At 38.2% G+C, this 23,166-nt stretch overlaps 1 protein-coding gene across 1 annotated transcript in view; it reads right to left on the minus strand.

Annotated features, from left to right (window-relative positions):
* Positions 1-23,166, minus strand: part of LOC131243031 (auxin response factor 12-like) — a 43,037-nt gene that overhangs the window by 14,510 nt on the left and 5,361 nt on the right. Inside the window, exons 7-13 of the mRNA XM_058242086.1 lie at positions 14,115-14,205; positions 13,817-13,981; positions 13,620-13,742; positions 13,423-13,498; positions 5,265-5,412; positions 1,669-2,660; positions 1,399-1,589 (exon numbers count right to left, since the gene is read on the minus strand). Of these exons, the coding sequence (XP_058098069.1) occupies positions 1,399-1,589; positions 1,669-2,660; positions 5,265-5,412; positions 13,423-13,498; positions 13,620-13,742; positions 13,817-13,981; positions 14,115-14,205 (1,786 nt within the window). The remainder of the gene's footprint in view (positions 1-1,398; positions 1,590-1,668; positions 2,661-5,264; positions 5,413-13,422; positions 13,499-13,619; positions 13,743-13,816; positions 13,982-14,114; positions 14,206-23,166) is intronic.

Raw genomic sequence — 23,166 nt, forward strand, 5'->3', positions numbered from 1 at the left:
GGATTATCAATCCGTTCCTCCATAGAAGTGCTCTGGGCCTATGATGAATAGTGAATCATATTTTCATTCATTGTCCATTCACAAAGGAGGCTTGTGGTGGCATTCTCCTTGGCTTTTAACGTGCCATGGGTCATGTTGAAGTCCATGGTCGAGCTTTTCCTTTCGTGGCAGGGAGGTCCTCGTTCCAGAGACGGGTCAAAGTGGCGGTTAGCTTTACTTGCCGTCTTATGGCACCTTTCGTTGGAAAAGAAGTACCAGTGTTTCAGTGATAGAAGTGAGTTCTTTGGTATGGTTATCAGGAAGGATCTTCTATTTATTCACGATTGGGATGCCTGCTTTCCCTATTGTTGGGCTGTCATTTTTTGCTTTTCTTTTGTCCTCCTCTTTTTGTTGTTGCCTTCGGCTTTTATTAATAAATCATCAATTCTTGATATATATATATATATATGTGGGAAAAGGTACTATGCGCTGAGGTCGAGCTGTGTGGGCCCCACCGTGATGCGTTTCGAAAATCTACCCCATCAGTCAAATACACCATTCCATCGTGGGCCTAGGTCTCAAAAATCAAGTCAATCCGTGACTTGTGTGGGCCACACCACATACAGAAGTGGGGAGGGGCCGTGCACCATTAAAACATTCATAATCAGTTTTTTGGGCCCACCGAGATGTGGTTTGCAAATCCAGCCCATCCATTATGTGTGTCCCACTTGGATGAGGGTTCAAAGTTTCAGCAGCATTAAAAACTCAGGTGGGCCCCACCAAGTGCTTTTATATGTTTTAACGGTGTCTTCACATGATTTTAGATGGTATGGCCCACCTGAGTTCCGTATACGGCTGATTTTTGGGATATCCCATAATTTAGAGGGGACCCATCAAATGCACGGTGTTGATGGTCGACACGCATCACGGTGGGGCCCACACAGCTCGACCTCATGGGAGCTTATCGTGAGGTCGAGAGCATAGTACCTTTTCCCTACACACACACACACACACACACACACACACACACACACACCATAGTTTATTTCAGAAAATAAAAAAGAGAACAAAAAAAAAAAAATCTTAGGTGACAGGAAGAAATTAGACACAACAGCCTGAAAGAAAAATACAAAAACTACAAATGCATGTGCATTATATCCACATTATTGCATGAAGGTCACTCTGACAGTTTGGCAATGTGTAAGTCACTCTGGCATGATCTAGTCTGTGTCAATTGTTTTTTTAAAAAAAAAACCTAGGTCACAGGTATTGTAAACAGAGACAAAATATCCCTTCACTTAATTGACACTTGGCTGAAAGCATACATCTAAAGCCACCTTTGAAACACATGGCATGGTAGAAGAAAATTATTCTAAACCCTACATCCATGCTGGATGAGAATGTCTTATGAGTACTTACTGCCATGGGTCGTCTCCAAGGAGAAGCACATCGTTCTCCCTGTCGACAAATACAAGCTGCCAGCCTGATCTCAGAGGGTCTTCCAACTGCCCCTCAATCCCGAACATTCGACCTAGCTCCTCCCGCAGCTCATTGTAGCTGCTGAACTGAGTGATGTCCAATGACCTCCCAACTGACCCTGACTTGTAAACCTGCAAAAATATAAACATCAACTTCAGTATGGGATTTTTTTAACCAAAGTGCTAAAAGGTAGGAACTCATTGCTTTCACCTTCACAAATGTTCTGGTTCCTGGGTCAACTTGACATGCATTTTGCAGCAAACTCGAGGAATCACCTATGCAACTGTACAGAGAATTCTGAAATCCAGAAGTAGCAAATGGCATGGTGGATACTTCGGTGCCAATTGCAGCAGAACCAAGATTAGTCACTTGAGCAGGGAGATTTCGAGAGTCTATATTAACACCAAACAAGGTATGTGTCCGGGAATCCGCAGTACAATTTTGTGAATCCAAGCCACAATCTTTCCCAGGGAAGGGTGGAAGAGATATTGCACTGCCGAAAGGACTGACCTGTGGCATGACAAATTCTGGGACCCAGGGTTGCTGGTGCTGCTCAGTCATAATTGACTGACCCATTCTCGAGAAGTTTGTAAGATTGGTGCTTCCTTCTGGAGACAATGAACCCAACATGCTCTGTATGCAGGTAGGAGTTAAAGCAGATGAGAAGTTCACAGTTGAATCTGGAAAGACTGATTTCTGACACAACGGTGTAGACAAAGGTGATTGGTGCATCCGATTGTTTGGAATCTGAAATGTCTCTTGATAGGTTTGTTGTTGTTGTTGCACCTGATGCTTTTGATGATCATTAAATACTTGTGGCAATTGCTGCTGCAGAAGGTGATTCACAGATTGGTTTTCCGATGCATTCAGTGGCTGGGTTTGCAGGATCTGATGAGGTTGTATTTGTTGAATAGTTTGCTGCTGCAGTAATGAGTTGGGTCTGCCCATCTGTTGAGAAGATTGGAAAGTTGGTTGAAAGTGCAGAAATTGCTGTTTCATAGAATCCCCACTTCTTATATCCTGCAGTGCTGCTGCTGCCATTGCTTGGTACTGATCATGGCCATTTCCTAGCAGTACAGGATCAAGCCTCTGCTGCATCCAAGGTCCCATTCCAAGTGGCTGGAAATTCATGGAATGGAGGCCCTGTTCTCTGGTATCCCCTCTCAGCCAGGTGAAGCCATTAGTTTCATCTTCTTTAATATCTGACACACAAAAACACAGGATGGGGAAATGTAATGAGAGCATGATTCTTGTCATCATCATCTTTATCATCACTATAACTATTGTTTTGATAGATAGATATGGTTTTAAATAGCTTCTGCTAAAAAACTCTAGAAATTGTCTCAAACAACTCTTTAGTGCCTACAACCACTGAAGCTTTTGGTTTTTTAATTCATTAAAAAAAATAAAAAATAAATAAATAAAAAATTGTTTTGATATTTTACTTCACAAATTATTTGTAATAAAAATATAAGAGTTATGATGCAAGACAATTAACCACTTGCTCTAAAAGCTCGAACTGTTAGAGTATGGTGAATTAATCCCTTTTATCTCATAGCCCAGGCCCCACATCGCATGGGTTTTAAGACCTCGGCCGAACCTCCTTCGTGGGCCCCAAATCACATGGGCCACCCACCCCGAGCGTGTCCCCGCATCCCATGGGCTACCCTACTCGAGCCCGGTGTGAAATACGCATTAATCACCCCTGGTGAGGAGTCTTGAACACGAGACCTCCATAGGCCGCACCCACCCCGAGTGTGCCCCTGCATCTCACAAGCGACCCCACTCGAGCCCGGTGTGAAAATGCCCCTGCATTAAGTTAGCTGGAGAAAAGAGCAAAAGTTGAGATTTCCAAAGTTTCTGGTAAAATTAGGGTGCACTTGAAATGCAAAATTTTCAAAATTATAATTTTATATAATTGAAAATTAACAACTTCAAGGTTTAACAGACAGTTGTCCCTTTTTTGTACGTTCCATTTACTGTTTGACCAACATACCTTAAATCACAATTTTATTAAAATCTCAGTACTGAATTTAGGAATGCTTATTTCTATAGAGACAAAGGCAATTATTACATGTAAGGCTAGCATGATGGACAATACAAATCAATGATGTGGGAGCATTTCTAGCCATCAGAAGCACATTTTCCTATAATTTGATCAGATAATTAGAATATTCCTATCAAATTGATTGTTGAGAATCATGGGCAAGCAGAGATAGGGCACATTCAACCAGTGATCCAATGATCCTAACCACTGATCAATGTATAGGGAATGGATGGTCATCTAGAGGCCTCTATAGAAGTAAGCATCACATGAGGAAATGGACCAACCGATCAACGCCTCTGCAGAACTAGTTATTCTATCAATGGATAGGAAATGGACCATCCATCATGTGAAGCCCAACTTCAATTGTCCAACCCTCTTAGGTCAGTTTGATTGGATGATCTTGACCAACCAGATATACAAATCATCACCATGAAAGTGGACTGTGCATATTAATTATACTAGAAAATGTCTTGTAATTGATCTGGACCATCATCATTTAGTGTGCACATTTGATTGGAAACCCCTCCCAAAAAACTCACTCTAATCTGATGATCCTAAAAATCTGATCAATGGATACAAAGTGGATGGTCCATATTTTTCAGGCTAGAAAAGGTTCAATCACTAATCTGGACCGCCCATCATGTGGACCCAGCTTTGATTGTTGATCAGCTACAAAAGTCAGTTTGGATGATTTTGACCGTATATGGCTAGGAAATGGATGGCCCATATTTGATTATAATGGAGATCTAGTCATTGATTTGGACCATCCATTATGCGTGCCCTGCCCATCCCCCTTAAAAGCCATTTTACCAGGATGATCCTAGCCATCTGATGAATGGATAGAAAAATTGACAGTTGAAATTGATACTAATAGAGAAGGTCTAATCATTCATCTAGACAATCCTTCATTTGACGCCTAACATTCTGATCAAGCTAACTGCGATTTTCTTCATAGTAGGCTCGGAGAGACACTTGCATGGTTATCACTGTTCACCACCTCATATGAAAAGCACACTGCAGACACACTGACCCTTGTTTCTCCTTATCAAGATAACTCTTGAGGAATTCAGCCTGAGACTACCTGCCTATCCATCCATGGACTTACAGTATCAGTTAGCAGCACATCTTTACCATTTCAAATGTACCTTGTATTCTTATTGGCTATCCAGCTCGAAGTGAATTGTTTGACCATTTCAACCAGGAATAAAATAAATTTTCTAGTACACTTTCATCTTCTAGGTTGCTTTCTCTTACTGTAGATTAGAAGTGCCCCATAACAAGGAAGTGTAAAGGTGCCCATCCGCAGGGGAACAAACTTTTCATTGTAAAGTTCAGAGATCCATAAAGCAATCAGTTTCTCTAGAATCATATAGCCCTTCATAATGGGAACAACAATGCACCAACCAGGTAACACATTTCGGGTATATCATACACAAGAGCAGCAGTCAATTTGTACCAAGACTAGACCACTCCAAATTGCCATAATCAATTTATCATTTCACCCTCAGTAAAATAGATAAAATGAATGCACTCAAAAGTGATTTGATGATTGTAAAGTAAACGAGTATGCAACGACTTTCTAAACCCACACCTATTGCAGATGCAACGAGTATTCCTCTCCCCCCACAGCCCGATTTCCTGCTAGAAGAGCTAGCCCAAATCACCCACGATATTTCAAAAACTTCTAGGAAATTCACCCACACCCTCCAACTTAGATGATGATTCATCGAGAGAGCGAGGGAAAAAAACAAGTACACACCATTGAAACAAGGCACTCCAGGATGCCAAGGTCGTTTCAGCCGGAGAGGAAATAATGACGGATACATGGGAAATGTTGTTAAAGGCTCGATTTCCCACAACGACACCCTTGGCTGTCTCTCACCTGCTGTTGACTCATCCCAACCAACCTGCATCATTTTAAGTGAAAAAGTAATTATGGAACCAGACATAGATCCATCACAATAATCAGCATACTTGATCAAGATTCAGAAGGGGGGGTGATGTATGGTTCTCTACTTACTGCAGAATGAGAGCAATCTGCAGAGAAAAAAGAAGAAGACGAAGAAGTAGAGAGAAATCTGTGGTGGAAAAGCAAAACTGTACACAATTTCACGTGCTAACAAAACATGATGTTTGATCCTATCCATCTTGTCCACAACATATAATCTAAAGCAAAAATACTACAGAACATAAAGTCATCATTGTTGTTATTTCTATTACATAAATGACTTGAGGCCCTGATTGGCAGACGCCTAAAAAATGAGTTCCATCTCATTTTAGTCAAAAGTAATTATGTATTAAAGATCTTGATCTCTAATACGTAACTACTGTTAAAATGAACTCATTATGTATTAGAGTAATTGAGATCAACCATCATTAGGCATCTAGGCGTCTGCCAAACAGTGCTTACATGAGGAATTCAACATCAGGAGCCATAACACAGTTGGATTAAGAAAGATTATATGATACATAACCCCTTCTTTCAACACTTGTATACGGGTTCCCAATTCTGACCGGTGAAGGCCATGATTCGTTAATGCAGACCATTGGTACATTCCATCCCACCATGGCTGAACGATGCCCCAGACATCTTTCAGATTGGAAGATTCCCACAATCAATCTTTGGATTTCTTTCAGTTGCATGTGGATGGACCGTTGTTAAATCGCTCTTCTCGACAGCCCATCTGTAGGCCACAAATCTAAAGGTTAAGAATGTCATGTCAAGGAACTACAGTGGGGACCAATGGTTTGGATTATCGAACAACGTGAACCACTTGTATGCAAAGACACAAGTCACATGACATCTATTTCCTCTTGGATTTGACACACTTCACAAAAACAGAAGAGATAAATAAAGTTAGAATCTCACCAGCTGGACATCACTAGGATGCTACAAGAAATCAACTGTTCACTAAAGGTGTTGGGGATACATTGATTACTCAAGAAATCAATTTAATTTCTATGGAAACCCCACTGGAATTCTGACAATGTGAAAAACAATTGAAAACAAACCAGAGCCCACAGTTTTTTTTTTTTTCACATCCATTGCCATGGAAATTTTGAAAAGTCAATAGCAAGTGGTGCCCCTTGTTACCATGGAACTACAAATGGATTAGATTTTGGGGAGAAATCAATTCACTCACTTTCTGACGAAAAGCATAATAATGAGAGCCAATTTCCACAACTACTTTATTTCTAGAAGAAACGACGGATAACTCCATATCCATGGAAATTGATTTCATTTCCAGCTTCCCAAACAGCCCTAGTGAATAGGCACATGCCAAACCATGGAACTAAAAATTGGTATTGTATCGGCCGATACAGGGGTATTGTTCCATATCGGCTCGTTATGATACGCGATACATGGTCATATCGGCTCGATATCATATACAATATGAGGTCATATCGGCTCAATACAAAAAAAGGGCCCCTTATCGGTTCGTACCAGGCCATATCGGTACCGATATCTGGTACACTTATCAGTCAGACAAATACAGGTATAAAACGCCAAAAAACCAATGTTGTTCCCCCCTTTTCAATCTCTCTCCCTCGTCTCTTCTCCTTTGCTTGAAACAACTTCAACAGACCATATTACGAGGATTTTTGGTGCCATTTACAATCATTTGGAGGATCAAAACAGCGTATTTCAATGGACTTGAAAGATCAAAAGCGGTTGTAGCTGTTTAAAAAAATCGAAGAAAAAAAAAAGGTTTGAAAAATCTTCTTCTTTTTTAGTACTTGTTCAAATCCATACAAACCAACATTTTATGCCTGGATCTACCAAACAGTACTTGATTTGGTGATTGATTTGTTGATTTTTTTATTTTTTTATTTTGGCTTTTTTATAGGTATTTACGCCCAATTTTTCTATATTTGACAGATATCCCTTTCTTTGTTTTCTTTTGAATCTGAGCCCACATCTTGCATGGGGAGGCATTTCCTATTAGTTCTACTCCAGATCTAATCGGGAAAAAAAAAAAAATCAGAAATCTATCAAAATTTCTGGAAATTCCATTTCTTTTTTCTTTTTCTTTTTCAAATCTAATGCTTTGGGGTAGTTTTTATCAAATCTACACCAAATCTGAGGGGTATTGTAGTTTTTTAAATATTATTTCATTTTTATAGAATTTTGAAAAAAAAAAATTGTTGCAAATTTTTTCTTTCAAATATGTTTAAGGGCCTATGGGGAGTATTTCCATCAGATTTACACCAGATCTGATTATTGATTTGGGTATTGTTGGGGAAATCGAAGTTGGGGGCCCGATTTGTGGAAAAAATCAATAAATTGTTTGATTTATTTTATTTTATTTTTCTTCTTTCAAATGCAATTTATAATTAACTAATGATGCATGATCAAAAATTATTGTCTTAAATATCTGTTTAGTTTCTTAGTTGATTATGCAAATTTACAACACATTCTCTTCATTGTGGTGTTTATGGCTTTGTGTAGACTACAGAGGCGTTGTCTTATTTGTTATTGTGTATTGACTATTGTTATATTTGTTCGTTGGGGATGGCTGGAAATGAGAATGAAGATGTAGGGTGGAAGTATGAGGTAAAGATAGGTGGGAGTAGGCAACAAATTATGTGCAAGTTTTGCAGCAAAAGTATAAATGGTGGCATAACCCGATTAAAACAACACTTGGCCCATCAAAAGGGTTATGTGTGAGGGTGTGCAAGTGTCCTAAGGCATTAAGGGAGGAGATGAAGAAAAACTTAGAAGAAATCAAAGGTAAAAAGGCAATGAGGGAAAAGGAGAAGAAAGCGACTTGATGCATGTAGAGCAGAGGTTTTTGATATATTCCTACACAACTTGTTGATGAGGACATTTTGAGTTAGGGAAGGATTCGGATCAGGAGATAACGATTATGAGGAAGGAAACTTTACTTGAGGATGAAGACGGATGTCAAATGATTGGGAGGACTGGTTCGGTTTGTGATGTGGGTGGGGGGAAGTGGTAGTGGGCATGGCAGTAGAGGATTTTTCTTTAAAGGGGGGTGTTACATACTTACAATCCTAATGAGGAGGGGGGAGCCACGAGCACCTCCTAGTGATGAGACAATATTTAAGAAAGCCAGTGGTACACAAAAGAAATTAAAGCACATACGATCAAAGCATATTGTTAAATAATCTAGGAAAGGCAAGTGTAAAGTTGTTTTTTTTTTTTTTTTTTTTTTTGCAAATTGTCACTGATAATGAGGCATCATATAAGGCAGTAGGAAAAATGATTATGGAGAAGAGGCCTCGTCTGTTTGGGTCTCTTTGTGCAGCACAATGCATTGATCGATACTAGTTGAAAAAGCAAGGTTGATTACGACATACATTTACAATCACAATTGAATAATTGCTCTTATGAAGAAATTCACAGGCGAGTTGTTGAGGCCTGAGGCGAGCCTCATCTGTTTTGGTCTCCTTGTGCAACACAATCCATTGATCTGATCCTCGAGGATATTGGGAAGAGGAGCAATATGTCGATACCGATTGAAAAGGCAAAGTTGATTACGACAAACATTTACAATCACAATTGAATAATTGCTCTTATGAAGAAATTTACAAGCAGGCAAGAGTTTTTAAGGCCTGAGGAGACCAAGTTCACCCCAAATTTTATAGCCATGGAGAGTTTATATAATCATAAAGCGGCACTTGGTGAAATGCTTGCATCTCGACAGTGGATCAACTCTCAAGTATGGATTAAAGACAAGTGGCATGCCTATGGAGATGTGTGCAATTATAAGAGAACGAATATTGGAAGAAAATCCTAAAGATTATGAAAGCAATGGAACCTTTGATTAAGATTCTTCAACTAGTGGAAAGTGACAATAGGCCTACGATGAGCTCTCTTTATGAGGCTGTGGACAAAGTAATCTATTAAACGTGATTATAAGCACTACAAGGATTATTAGAAGCTAATAGATAAGTGTTGGAATAAACAGCTTCACCATGATCTTCACGCGGCAGGTAAACATAAGTTACAGCGATTAACTTTAGTTGTTCTTTTTTTTTTTTTAATCCGGTTCTTTATGTAGTATTGACATGTTCTATTGTTCTCTCTTTTAATGAACTGGTAGGCTTCTTCTTAAACCCACAATTTTGATACATGACTACAAATAAAGAGGCTATTGAGATTACCATCGGTTTGAAGAATGTCATGAAAAGGTTGGAGTCGGCAAGTAAGTTAATGCCATTAATGAAGTTAACCATTATTTATGAATATGTATTTTGAAATGCATTATGTATGCCACATATGTAGATTGTATAGTAAAGACTTGCAAACTTGTAGTACTTATTATTAGTTAATCTTTCATAGGTAGAAATGTATGAACTGGCAATGGGTACCTTTGGAGATCCACTTGCACGAGCTGCAATATAAAAAACAAATATAAAAATAATTTATTGTTATAACAAGTCAGTAAGATTTAGGAAAGTTAGATGTATAAAGTATGTTTTACCAATTTAATAAATTAAATAACCAATATATGGTATATTTGTTTGTTATTTATGCAGCTTAATGGTAGATCAATTATGAAGAAAGTGCACCTACCCTGTGAAATATTGCAATAAGAATCTTGAGTCAGTGTGCATCATCCGCCAGTTGTGAGAGAAATTAGAGCACTTTCGCTCGCAATCACACTAGGCAATGAAATCGATTGAAGGAGATAAAAGTGGAGAGAAATGTTTTTATCCACTACAACGTGAGGCTGTAATTGAAAACATGAAGAAATCAAGAGGGAAAACTGATAACCAAACGCACTTTTGTCTAATAAATTAGGATTATATTTCAAATTAATAGTCATAGCAATGACTATCAATAATGGTGGTGGTGGTGGCAATGATGATGATGCACCTGTTGTTGGTGTTACTCAACATACCATACCGCCATCTACAGATTGTGAGGCTAATGAGCACCGATGTGAAACACGAGGCCGGACTCGTGAGTCTACTAAGTCACGATACAGCCAGCCAATGGGGGGTGAGCATCATGGAGAGGCTAGGACCAGTGGCACTCATAGAGCATCGGGACATCAAGAGACTTACAGACAGCATGAATATGGTTACGAATACACAAAGCCTGTTACGCCACTTTCATGTTGGAGTAATCCTCCTGATCAACAGGTTCCATATAGATATGGATATCCGGATCCAAATCCAAGTTATTCGTCATCAATATCACGATCTCAGCAATACGAGCAGTAGTATGGCTACTTGTCTAGTGCTTGAATATATCCTTACTCGGGATCATGGTCAATTCGTAGTGAGGATTAGTCATTCTCAAGTTTCATTGACCCAATCTTTCCATCCAATTCTGGTTATCATGGATATGTAGCACCAACACCTATTGCACATCCACAAACGCGGTCAGATGATTATGAGGACATAGAAGCCGACCAACCACAACCAGCCAAATTTTCATTTTGGTGGTGAGTTGATTGGTGAGTTTTTTTTAAGATGAGTGTTTTTTAGAAATTATTAGCATTTAAGGTAATTGGTAAGTACTAAGTATTTCTAAACTTATATTGTTACACATTCTACAAGCAAGCACAGTAATGACTAGTACCAGTGAGTAGTGATACTTCTTGGACACTTAGTCTAATAGTTTATATATAATCATATTGGGATATTAGCAATATATGATATCAATTTATGACATATATCAACAATTTACCAAAAAAAATCAACACCAAAACTTACAGTAGGTCACACACAAAATGATAGATTCTTGAGTATCTCTTTTTTATTTTTATAATATTTTTCCTTCTTCTTTTCTTTTTTTTTTTTTTTTTTGCTTTAAAAAATTGACCAATATGGCTCCGATATCGATACGCGGCATTGTATCGTATCGTTTTTCTACCGAGCCGATACGATGACCAATATCTTCATTCAGAACCATGTGCCAAATTGCACCTAGAAAATTGCATTGCAAGTGCATTGAAGATGGAGCATGGCCTAAAAATCATATTGGTTAAGAGTACGATACCTAATGGGGACATTACATCATGTACGCCTTTACACATGTATCAGAGGAGGAGATGAGCCCCAATCTCCCTATGGCTAGGTGAGTATCCATGCTGAAGACCCCATATTGCATGTGCGAGCATCCAGAAGACCCCACATCAGGAAGATGCATGTGGGTTGCTTGAGGGAGTGATTTGGACTGTCAAATTCGATGGATGTGACATTCGTACCATTGGATCGCACGGAATACATGATTGAACCGTTGATCGTGAACCATCTTCATTAGAGGACATCATATATTTAGGATTATATTTTTTATGTTATCTTAGTGGATTAGATGATTAGTTTCATGTTTCATTGATTTCGGTACACTTATTTTATGTTTGGGGTACTTAGGCAATATTGAGAATAATTTTTATTTGGGAGGGCAATTTGGTCATTTGTAGCCCAAAAGGCTATAAAGCCTTGGACATGTGAACCTTAGGGTTTTAATGGTGTTTTGAATACAATTTTGAGATTTCTCTATTGTGGCTCTTGTGATTGGAGTCCTTAATGGTGTGAAACAATCTCTTGGTGCAAATCCAAGAGACGACTACGTTTGGTGCGAAGCCAGGAATATCTTCTTTCTTTTCTATCAAAAGTATTTTCTCATCCTTATCTCTCTATTCACCTTTTTTTTATTTTCCCCAACAAATCTCAAATCCCTGCATCCAAAATCACAAAACCCTCAACTGAAGCCATCTAAACCATAAACCCCACCCGCGCATGTGACAATCCATCCATTTGTACGACCGTACGGACAGCCATACGGCCACACATATGTGGCCTACCATGCATGTGGTTTTGATCCCTCTTATCCCTTTTCCTCATTCCATCAAAGCCTCCCCACAAACCATAAGCCTAATCCATAGTTCTCCCCTTCTTTCATAACCCTAAATTCCCTTTTCTTACCTAAACCACAATCCCTCTCAAAACCAAAATTCCACTCAACTCCCTTTGGTTGCAAGTGATTTCCCTTGATTGATAGCCTATCCCTATGTTAATTTAGGGGTTTCTTAATCCCATTGGGACCAAACGCTTCAGTATGTTAACTGTCCGTATTCCGAGCATGCATTAGCCTAGGATCCTACATATTGTTCACTTGTTTACGGTTCAGATTGATATGAGATTGCTGAAATTTATGGTTTATTGCTCATTTAATCTGAAACTCTGACTTTTAACATGACTTTAGGATAGAAAATTTCATCCTGCATCAATACTACTCCAACAAATGACCTTCAACTTGATGGTTAAAGAATTGTTGGCAGTCCAAATTCTACATGCAATTAGACATTTGAGATTGTCCAATCAGTTTGATATTTCGAATGTGCTCCATTCAGATTGGGGCCCAATTTGTACTTTGGACAAACTGCATGGGAATGAGTTTATGCCATGTTTATGGATATCAATTGCAGCAACCTTGTGGCATCTGGAGAAGGGTCGGCTCTATGCCTAATCTGTAAACACCGGGGATCTTTTAGTATATTTGATATTTCGGATGTGCTCCATCCAGAATGGGGCCGAATTTGGAAAGTGGACAGACCACATAGGAATGAATTTATACCATGTTTATGGATTCAGACCACATGTGGATGAGTTTGTTCCATGTTCATGTATATCAATTGCAGCATGCTTGTGGCATCTAGAGAAAGATCACACCTATACCTAATCCATAAACACTGACGAGCATTTAGTCTATTTTATTTATTTATTTTAATGAGCATCAATGATTTAATGATACAAGCAGGCATATATCTATAGGAAAGTTTCGGGCATTTATTTCCACAAGTCTCATTAACCAAATATGCACACCCAGACTCATCAGTAGAGCACACAAGATAATTATTAGAAATATACTGATAGTAGCATATGACATCACCAAGATGCACTCTTTTCAGAGAAATGTCATTCAATTCAACACTAACCTTGACAGATCGCCAGTGAGAATTTGGCCAGCGAACAGGATCCAAATCACTTATGCCAGTTATAGTACCCATGTACCTGATTACAAGAAATCTCTATCTTGGTTACAAATCACACAAATGTAAGATAATGGAACAAGAAAAAATGACAAATGCCATTCAAAATCTAAATGTTCAAAAGGAAGTGGATAAACTCCTACCTACGGACACTTGATTCCTCAGTCTCAAAGAGCATCCGAAAACGCATTCCAACTGATACTCGTGTGTGAAATACTGCTTTGACATATTTTGAAAGAGGTATGACAAACTCAGATGGGCTAGCTCTGGGAAAAAGAAAAAACATATTAGTAGAAACAGAAATTATGGCAGTATATAAAATGCAGATATTGATTGTTACCTTGGGTTGTAAAAAACAGTGAAACGACTGTTTGTGGCAGCAGCATGAGCTGCAGCAGCAAGGAGTCCTATGTGCATGCTATCACTGGATAGAACAGATGAAGGCATCACAGTTTGTGGTCGACTGGCACGCCGGATTCCCAACAAAAGCTGATTCTTTTCATTCCTAATGGTGATAACAAAACATTAGTATAGTTCCCTTGAAAAAAAAAAAAAAACATTAGCATGGTTACACATGACAAATCTGTAACCTTCTCTGCAAATTCTACATGAAACAAAATGGAATGGATAATGCTTACCATATGAAAAGAACAGAATCCCCAGCTACAAGTCTCTTGGCGCTGACAAACACACTCCAGCCCGTAGTAAGAAGATGCCTTTTGGGCTGGCCTGCACAAGGAACAGTGAGTTGATTCCAGAATTTGATGACACAGCACACCTTTTTTTTTGAGATGATAGAGCACTCCTTATCCACAATAATAATGCAATACATGCTATAATTAAAGCAAACCATTACAAGGATTTTTTTTTTTCACATGTCCTTGTATCGCTAGTATCAATGCTTGTCATTGGACTGCATTAGGCATGACCCCACCCATGCTAATGTCAATGCTTTTCCATGTCTCTTGTATCAATGCTTGTCATTGGACTGCATCATTAGGCATGCCTCTGCCCAAAGATGCCAAGCCATCACAAGGAAATGCTTCTCAGAAACAAAGGCCCATTGAACTCCCAAAAGATTCTTCTAGTTTTTTTTATGGTATGAATATTACAAAGTTAGCTGTGGACTAAGCTATGATACAGCTGTGGGGGTCAGTGTAAAACCATGTAAGAAAAATAAATTTTTGACAGGACCGAGTGAGGAAAATTAGTGTAGCAACAGCATGTTGAGTTGGCAAGGATTATTGTTGGCCCATCTTTGAGCATTGCAGCAACAATCAGGCCATCAATGTTGAGAAGTCTACATTTGAAAGACAATCCATGAATTGTTGCTCAAGCTAAGGAGCTCATGGTTATGCCCATATAAGTTTCATCGATTCTGAGAGCAACAATCCCCATGCAATTCTTTGATACGGCAATGGGAGCCTGTTGTATCGAAAATGAAGAAATAAGAAAAAACGAGAGTCAGAAGAATAATGAAACCTATATGAGCTAATGTGATCGAATTGGAGAGGGCAAAGGCTGGACAATCGTCAAGCATTGCAGCAACAATTAGTAGGTCATAATCATTGGTTGCATGTGAAGCTGGCAAGGATTATTATTGGCCCATCTTTGAGCGTCATAGCAATAATCAGGCCATCATTGTTGCCCGATAAAGATGCAATCTTGAGAAGCCTACCATTTGAAAGACAATCCATGAGTCGTTGCTCAAGCTAAGGAGTTCATGGTTATGCTCATATAGGTTTCATTGATTGTAAGAGCATCAATCCCCATGCAACACTTTGATACTGCAATGGAAGCCAGTAAAAATTCGTATAGAAAATGAAGAAATAAGAAAAAAAAAAAAAAAACAAGAATCAGAAGAATAAGAGTAGCTAATGTGATCAAATTGGATAGGGCAAAGGTTGGACTATCTTCAAGCATTGCAGCAACAATTAGTAGGCTGTGATCATTGGCCACTAAAATAGTCTTCATCAAAGGGCAAACCATGCATTGTAGCACATGCTTTTCTGCTTAGATCGATGTTACCCAAATCAGGAGAAAATAAATGATCCACGAAAAATTGTGACAAGCAGTCTTCGAATTCCATCAAAAGTTTGCAATCTTTGACATGGCCAATAGGAACTCTGAACACAATAAAATCTATAAAGCTACAAAGAAAACAAGATGGCATGACCTACAGGAGCTGAGTTAGTGTTATACGAGGAAATGAATCTGTGAATGACAGGTCAAGGTAGAGAAGTATATGATACGAAGACATTTGTTATAGGAAGAGAACTCCAATACTGTTGTGAGGTGAACGGGAATCATACCAACCTCCGCAACATTGATGGCCATGACATCAAACAGCATTGGTAGCTTGTGTTACCCTCTCAGACTACCATCAATATGACTTACTAATTTTACGAGTTTACAGTGTTTGTTTGTCGCATGCATTTTGCATTTTTCGTAGTTCATCATGGATACAGGACAACAACAGGTGATGGCCATGGTCAGCGCTGCATAGCAATCTCAATTCTTCAAGAACATCAATGATTTTTGGTAATAAATGCCTATATGAACAGATTAATCCTTCCTCACATATACTGGTGGCATCACCACCCACATTCAATTAGCATCAACTAATCAAATAGAAAGCATCACAACCATGGATCGAAATATCAGTATCACCAGCCATATCAACCAGCCAAAAATTAACACCAATCTGTGCATACTGGAGGAATCAGTGTGAATTTTCCTTTTTACATTAAAAAACAAAAAGTCCGAAAAACATATTAGATAATTAAGAAAACAGAAAATGTCCACTTGAATGCTGAGTTTTGACTTTTCAGTGATTGTTTTACTTCTTTCTTTAGAACTTTAGGGTACTAAATACTTGATAAATAAATTAAAGCATGCAACACATGCATTTGTGTGTGAAAGGGTGAACACCACACCGCGCACACGCACACACAATAGTAAGGAGGGCCTATTTGGTAACCAAAAAAGTTGTCCCTGATATGAAATTCTAGACAAAACCAGAACAGGTGTCCCAATAGGTTATTCCTCAGTTGTCATGTATGTTGTTTGTGAGTTTGTCAAACCACCTCGACTAAGGAATGATCATGCGTCACATGTTGCACGTGGTGCCACATGTGAAGCACTTGAAGTAAGGTATTCTGTAACAGTAACAGTAGCCGTATAGCTCGTAATGGTCCAAAAAAAATTTAGAAAAATAACATACTGTATATCATGGGAAATTTCCAAAAATTGAGAGGATTCCAAATATGTATTTGTTTCTGGTTTTGAATATGTTTATGATGATATAACAGTCCATTCTTTGGTAAGAATGTTATCTCAACTTGTCTGATGAATTTATTAACCTGATAGGCATAGATTGACTGCAAAACTCCCATATTTAATTTCCTAAATATCTAACATCAACGATTCAATATAAATAAATTTATATGAGCATAAATGTAATAATGAGATAATTATATGGGTCCTTACTCTTACTCCGGTGGTAGACTCTCAGGAGTTTCAACACCTGGTTGACGATTCGAGTACCCATAGGTGGTGAAATTCCACTACGGCGTGAGTGTGTGGTGGTGTGTGTGCGTAAAAAATTTAAAAAAAAAATATTTTTTTTTAAAAAAGATAGATAATTATATACTTCTTTTTTTTTCTTTTTTTCTTTTTTGAAGAGTAATTGGAAATTTTATTAAAGGCGACAGCAGCCAATGAGAAAAGATTACAAAGGGGACAAACAGGAAAAAAAAATAAAAAACATACTTCTGTTTTATATAACTAGTTTATCAAAATATAAACATATAATGTTAGAACAAAGTGATTTAAATAAATACAAAACATAAGTTTAAAATTGAATTCAAAGGAATAGTGTTGTCAATTTAGGGGACCACTTGAATGCCCCAAACCAACCCAAAATTCATGCAATCTATGTCACTCATCCCACTAATGCATATTCCTAAGCATTTTATATCGTTTACCCCAAGTAATTATAAGAAAAATTGAAATTAAAGTTGGATAAATAGTACCACCGATTTGATGAACCACTCTAATTCCACCAAATTGGACTCAAATTCATGCAATCCAAATCTATGGCACTCGTCCCACTAATGTATATCCCTGAGCATTTAACATGTCCCTAAGCATTTGACATCATTCCCCCAAAATAATTATAAGAAAATTTTGAAATAAAATTCGGACGAAGAGTGTCACCAATTTGGGGGACCACTCGAATGCCCCCAACGCAACCCAAATTCATACAATCTATGACACTCACTGTACTAATGCACATCCCTAAGCATTTAATATCATTCCCCCAAAAAATTATTAAAAATAAAAATTAAATTCGGAAAAATAGTGTCGCTGATTTGGGGGACCACTCGATGCTTCTAAATTGGCCCTGAATTCATGCAATCTATGGCACTCATCCCACTAATGTGCATATCCCTGAGCATTAAACATCATTCCACCAAGTAATTATAATAAAAAATCAAAATTAAATTCGGATCAATGTGGGACCACTTGAATGCAATCTATGGCAATCATCCCACTAATGCATATCCTAAGCATTTGACATCATTCCCCCCCAGTAATTCGTGTAATCTATGGCAATCATTCAAAACCAAGAATACCAGTTTCATACGATACAATAATAATCCTTGCACATGACATGCATGCATGCAAACAATAATATTACAACATGCACCCCACCAAGGATGAGCATAAAACAACTTTTTATGAAGTTCTCCTTTTGGTAAGATGGAATACATGTGATCTAAGAACAAGCCAATTTTATACTATTCCAATATTGTTTGCCATTGAAAAAATAACAAAAACAGTCTGGTATCATCAAAATGAGTCACATCTAGCTCAAGTGGGACCCGTTTGATCATGGCCAACTTTGGGTAACATCAATCCCATCTAGTTGGGGAAACCTCATTCTCATGTTCAGATATTCCAACTCATCCATCGAGACAATCCAACTCTGTAACGTCTTTGTGGCATCATTAGGAAATGATTTAAGTACACCCAACCATCAGGTTGGCACAATCTCTGTAAACTACAAAATGCATCACTGTCTTTTCTTCCAGTCACCTACAGTCAAATTTATCATTGGATATCTGATGATACTCTTTCACAAACCTCAAACTGCTCGCCTTGTCATCCATGGCATAATCAACCCATCCGCATTTGCTTCCACATCTACCTTATCAACATCCCCCAATCCAACTATTGATCCAGTAATTTAGACCAGCCTATCAATCCTTCTATTGATATGTTTGTTGTTCCATCATTAAAACATGCATCAATGTTTTAAAGTCCATTTTCAAATTCGTTCATTGACTCATTTGTGAATCCATTCATTTTTCCATCAATTCAGCACTGATTCGTATATTGGCTGATCCACATAATCTAAGACATGCAATCCATGCATTTTGTCACCTAAGTGGGCATCCCGCTAAAGATCAAAAGATTGTTGATGACTGGAGTGCATTACTAACTAGCAAATGATCTCCACAAGTATCTCATCCCACTTGCTGTTCATCAACAAGCAAACATTTCCACCATAGGCACATTTTCAAAGGATTTTGATACAATCTCCACAAGTTTCCAAAAGATTTCAACTTTTTTAATGAACAAAACAAGTTCCCAACAATGCGGAACTTGCTTTGATTGCATAAAAATGACAACTAAATGGTCGTAGCTTGCAATCTGAATCTCAATTATTTGAGAATGAATAAAACATGACAATTGCAAACTAAAAAACTAGACAAGCAATTGTAATTCTCACCTCAAATGTACAGACAACATCACGCCACCTGGATTTGCTTAGCATTACACTAATCAGATATACATTCACATGCAAAGCACCATATTAGGCATACTTAGCATCACACCTTAAGGTCTTGTTTGGTAAATGCCCAACTTATGTCATTGATAGGCTTGTCCCACATGGTGCCATATCCATGATTTTTCAAATATAACTGGCCACATTTCCACGTAAATGATGGTAGATATATCCAAAGTATGGCCACTAGCATGGATATGCCATTTTTTCGTAAGGTTGTTATATGCTTATCCTCCACAAGGTAATGTCAAAATACTTCCTTTGTATGCATGCATGTCACATGTCACATGTGCCAATGTGCATAAGTGAGACTGTCCATCTTCAAGCACCCCATACATGCCACATCCAACCTTCAAACGCCACATGTGGTTATGTGCCCCCATGCACGAGCACTACATGTTCCACCATACATCTTCACGCACCTCACATGAACCACGTGCTACCATACATCCTCAAGATCCCGACATGCGCCACCATAGGTTTTCACAAACAATTATGTAACAGCCGTTACATAACGGTAACAGTCCTACCCATCATGCAATCAGGGCTGTAACACCCTATTTCAAAAAAATTGGGCCGTAAAGGCCGTTATGGCACCATAATGATCCATTACACCCCCGGTACGGTCAAGGCAACAGTCAAAAAATGGTTACATCTTTTAATTTTTTTTTAAATGGCATTGTTTGGATTTCTTTACACTTTTCTCCTCATATTTCGTGTTTTTTTTTTTTTTTTTCATTTTTGGGAGTTTCTAAGGTGATTTTGACCACTCTTGTTCAATCTTTCGGAATTAAAACACAAATTTTAAAAATTCTAAAAGAATCAAAGGCTTGGGGACCGAATTGAGGAAAATTCGGAAAAAGAAAAAAGATAAAATTCTATTTTTTGTTCCTTTTTGTTGGAATTGTTTATATTCAACATTACAACACCAAATCAATCGGATCTTGCTAGATTTCTGGTCAATTTGGCATAATTTTTCTAATTTTTCTTCTTTTTTCTTTTTTGTAATTTTGTTGTTTTTTACATAATTTTTAGCAAAGTTCAATTTTTTTTAGTGTGGATTGTTGGAATACATGTATACTCTTTAGATATACACATGCATGCAATAAATCAAAGTTTTTCATCTGATTTTCTATTTCTTGACTTTTTTTAATGAAGAGTGTCAGTTTTAATTTTTCAATTTTTATATAATTACTTGTGGGAATGATATCATATGCTTAGGGATATCATTAGTGGGATGAGTGCAATCCATTGCATGAATTTGGAGGCTGATTTGGGGAATTTGGGGCTGGTTTGGGGGCATACAAGTGGTTCCCCAAATCGATGACCTATTCATTCAAATTTAACTCAATTTTTTTCTCATAAATTATTAGCGATATGTATTAGTGGAACGAGTGTCATAGGTTGCATGAATTTGGGCCCATTTTGGGGCATTCAAGTGGTCCTCCAAATCAGTAGTACTCTCCATCTGAATTTAATTTCAATTATTTTTTATAATTATTTGGGAGAATGATGTTAAATGCTTAGGGATATGCATCAGTGGGATGAATGCTATAGATTGGATAAATTTGGGCCGATTTAGGGCATTCGAGTTGGATCCCCCAAATCGCCAACACTACTCATCCGTATGTCATTTCAATTATTTCATATAATTATTTGGGGGAAATAATTTAGATGCTTAGGACTACATTAGTAGAATGGGTGCCCTAGTCGCATGAATTTGGGGCCAATTTGGGGTCATTCAAGTGGTCCCCTAAATTGTCGGCACCATTCGTCTGAATTTACTTATTTCTTATAATTATTTAAGAGAATCGTATAAAATACTTTAGGCCCACAAATGTGTCAACTCCAGACATAGAGAAGGGAAGAGTTAATTAGACTCCAAGCTAGATATGGAGAAGGCCTATGATCAAGTGGATAGGAAATTCTTAGATTATATGCTTGAAAGAATTAGTTATGGCCTTAAGCAGAGGTTGAATTCAATCTTGTATCCAATCTATCTTTTTCAATTTTGATTAATGAGTTGCCTTCTTGGCTTCTTCAAGGCTTATCACGGCATCAAACAAGGTGAACCACTATCTTCATATCTTTTCATTGTTAATGGATAAGCTTTTAGTAGGATGCTCTATAAAGCAGAGGAAAATGGTTTAATCTGCAACTTCAAGGTAGCCGAGGCAAGGGTTCAAGTTATCCATCTTCAATATGCGAACGATATGATTCTCTTTTGGGATGCAGATTTCACTTCAGTTGATAATCGAAAATTATGGTTTGCCATGAAGCGATCTCAGGCCTAAATGTTAATATCTCCAAAAGTGAGATGTTGGGGATTCATGTGCCCCATGATGATCTTCTACAACTGGCAAAAGTCTTCAAGTGCAAAAGATGATATTTCCTGTCATCTAATCTTGGGTTGCCTCTTTGCACAGGAAAGTCAGCGAAACACTAATAGGACAAGGTCATCAAGAGAATTGAAAGAAAATTATCAGGTTGGAAGCATTGTTATCTTTATCTGGGAGGCCAATTGACTCTTATCAAATCGGCATGTTGGATAGACTCGATACATTGAGAAAAGGCTTCTTATGGAAAGGGGTTGAGGATAAAATGTAATACCCCGACCCTCCAATACTCGGGCATTGGATGTCCTCGAGTGTTACCAAAAGCTTTTTCGATCAGAACGTGCAACCGCACGTTGGAAAGGGGTTGAAGATAAAATGTAACACCCTGACCCTCCAATACTCGAGTATTGGATGTCCTCAAGTGTTACCAAAAACTTTTTTGATTAGAACATGCAACCGCATGTGCACACACACATTTAAGCTCAAAGAGCTTAGAGACTGTAAGTGAAGCCTTAGTTCTAGAAACCCTAATTACGAGTCCTAAATCGACTAAACCCAAATCTTACCTAAAATAGTAAAACTTACAAAAAAATGATAAGTTTTTCATAAAACTATGGTTTCAAACAGGTAGGAGCCGTTTCCTCGCAAAGCGGAGCAACATAACCCGCTTACGTGGGTTGGTTGGCCCCAGATGGCCTGTCCCAATCAAAATTCATAGGTCATGTGTCCCATAACTCGTCTTGAATCAAAAGTTATGGCTGATTTACGGTTCACATTTGGACCGTGAGAGCTCTATGGAATCTTTCTTAGCCGGAGAACCTTTGAATAGGAGTTGGATTCATCTCCTTCTTGATAGGTAAGAGGTCCCTAACCTTGTTTAGAGGATTTTCCCCAATTAAATTAGATTTGCACGGTGATCTTTCCTCGTGGTTTCTCTTTTTTGAGAGGCAACAAAAACTTTATTAAGAAACCGCAAACAAGGCGGAAAAGAATACAAGAGAACAACAAAAGAAAAGGAAAACTAAATGCCCAGGAGAGCTACAATGGCAAAAGGATCCAAATCCTTTAAACTCGAGGCCCACTCCTTAACCCAATCAAAGCTTTCCAAAAGGATCGATCCGAAGCTTCCGACTTATTCTCAAAACACCTCCTATTTCTCTCCCCCCAAATGGCCCGCAAGGTAGCCATTCACTACTAGGTGCCACACCTCCTTACCTTCTCTTCCTACACCTCCATCATCCCAAGAGGCTAAAAAGGAAAGAATAGTGGCCAAAAGAACCCAACAAACATTAAGTGTCAATATGAAAGTCTCCCAAATTTTCCTAGTAGAGGAGCAATGGATAAAAAGATAATCCACTGACTCAGCTTCACACATACACAAGAAACAGACATTTGGAAGCAACGTGCCCCTTTTGCGAAGATTATCGACAATGAGAACCCCATTCCTACCAACCAACCACACAAAAGCAGCCACTTTATAGGGGGTTCATACTTCCAAAC

This window comes from Magnolia sinica, chromosome 4 (genome assembly GCF_029962835.1).
Source record: "Magnolia sinica isolate HGM2019 chromosome 4, MsV1, whole genome shotgun sequence".
In the NCBI taxonomy this organism is placed as follows: domain Eukaryota; kingdom Viridiplantae; phylum Streptophyta; class Magnoliopsida; order Magnoliales; family Magnoliaceae; genus Magnolia; species Magnolia sinica.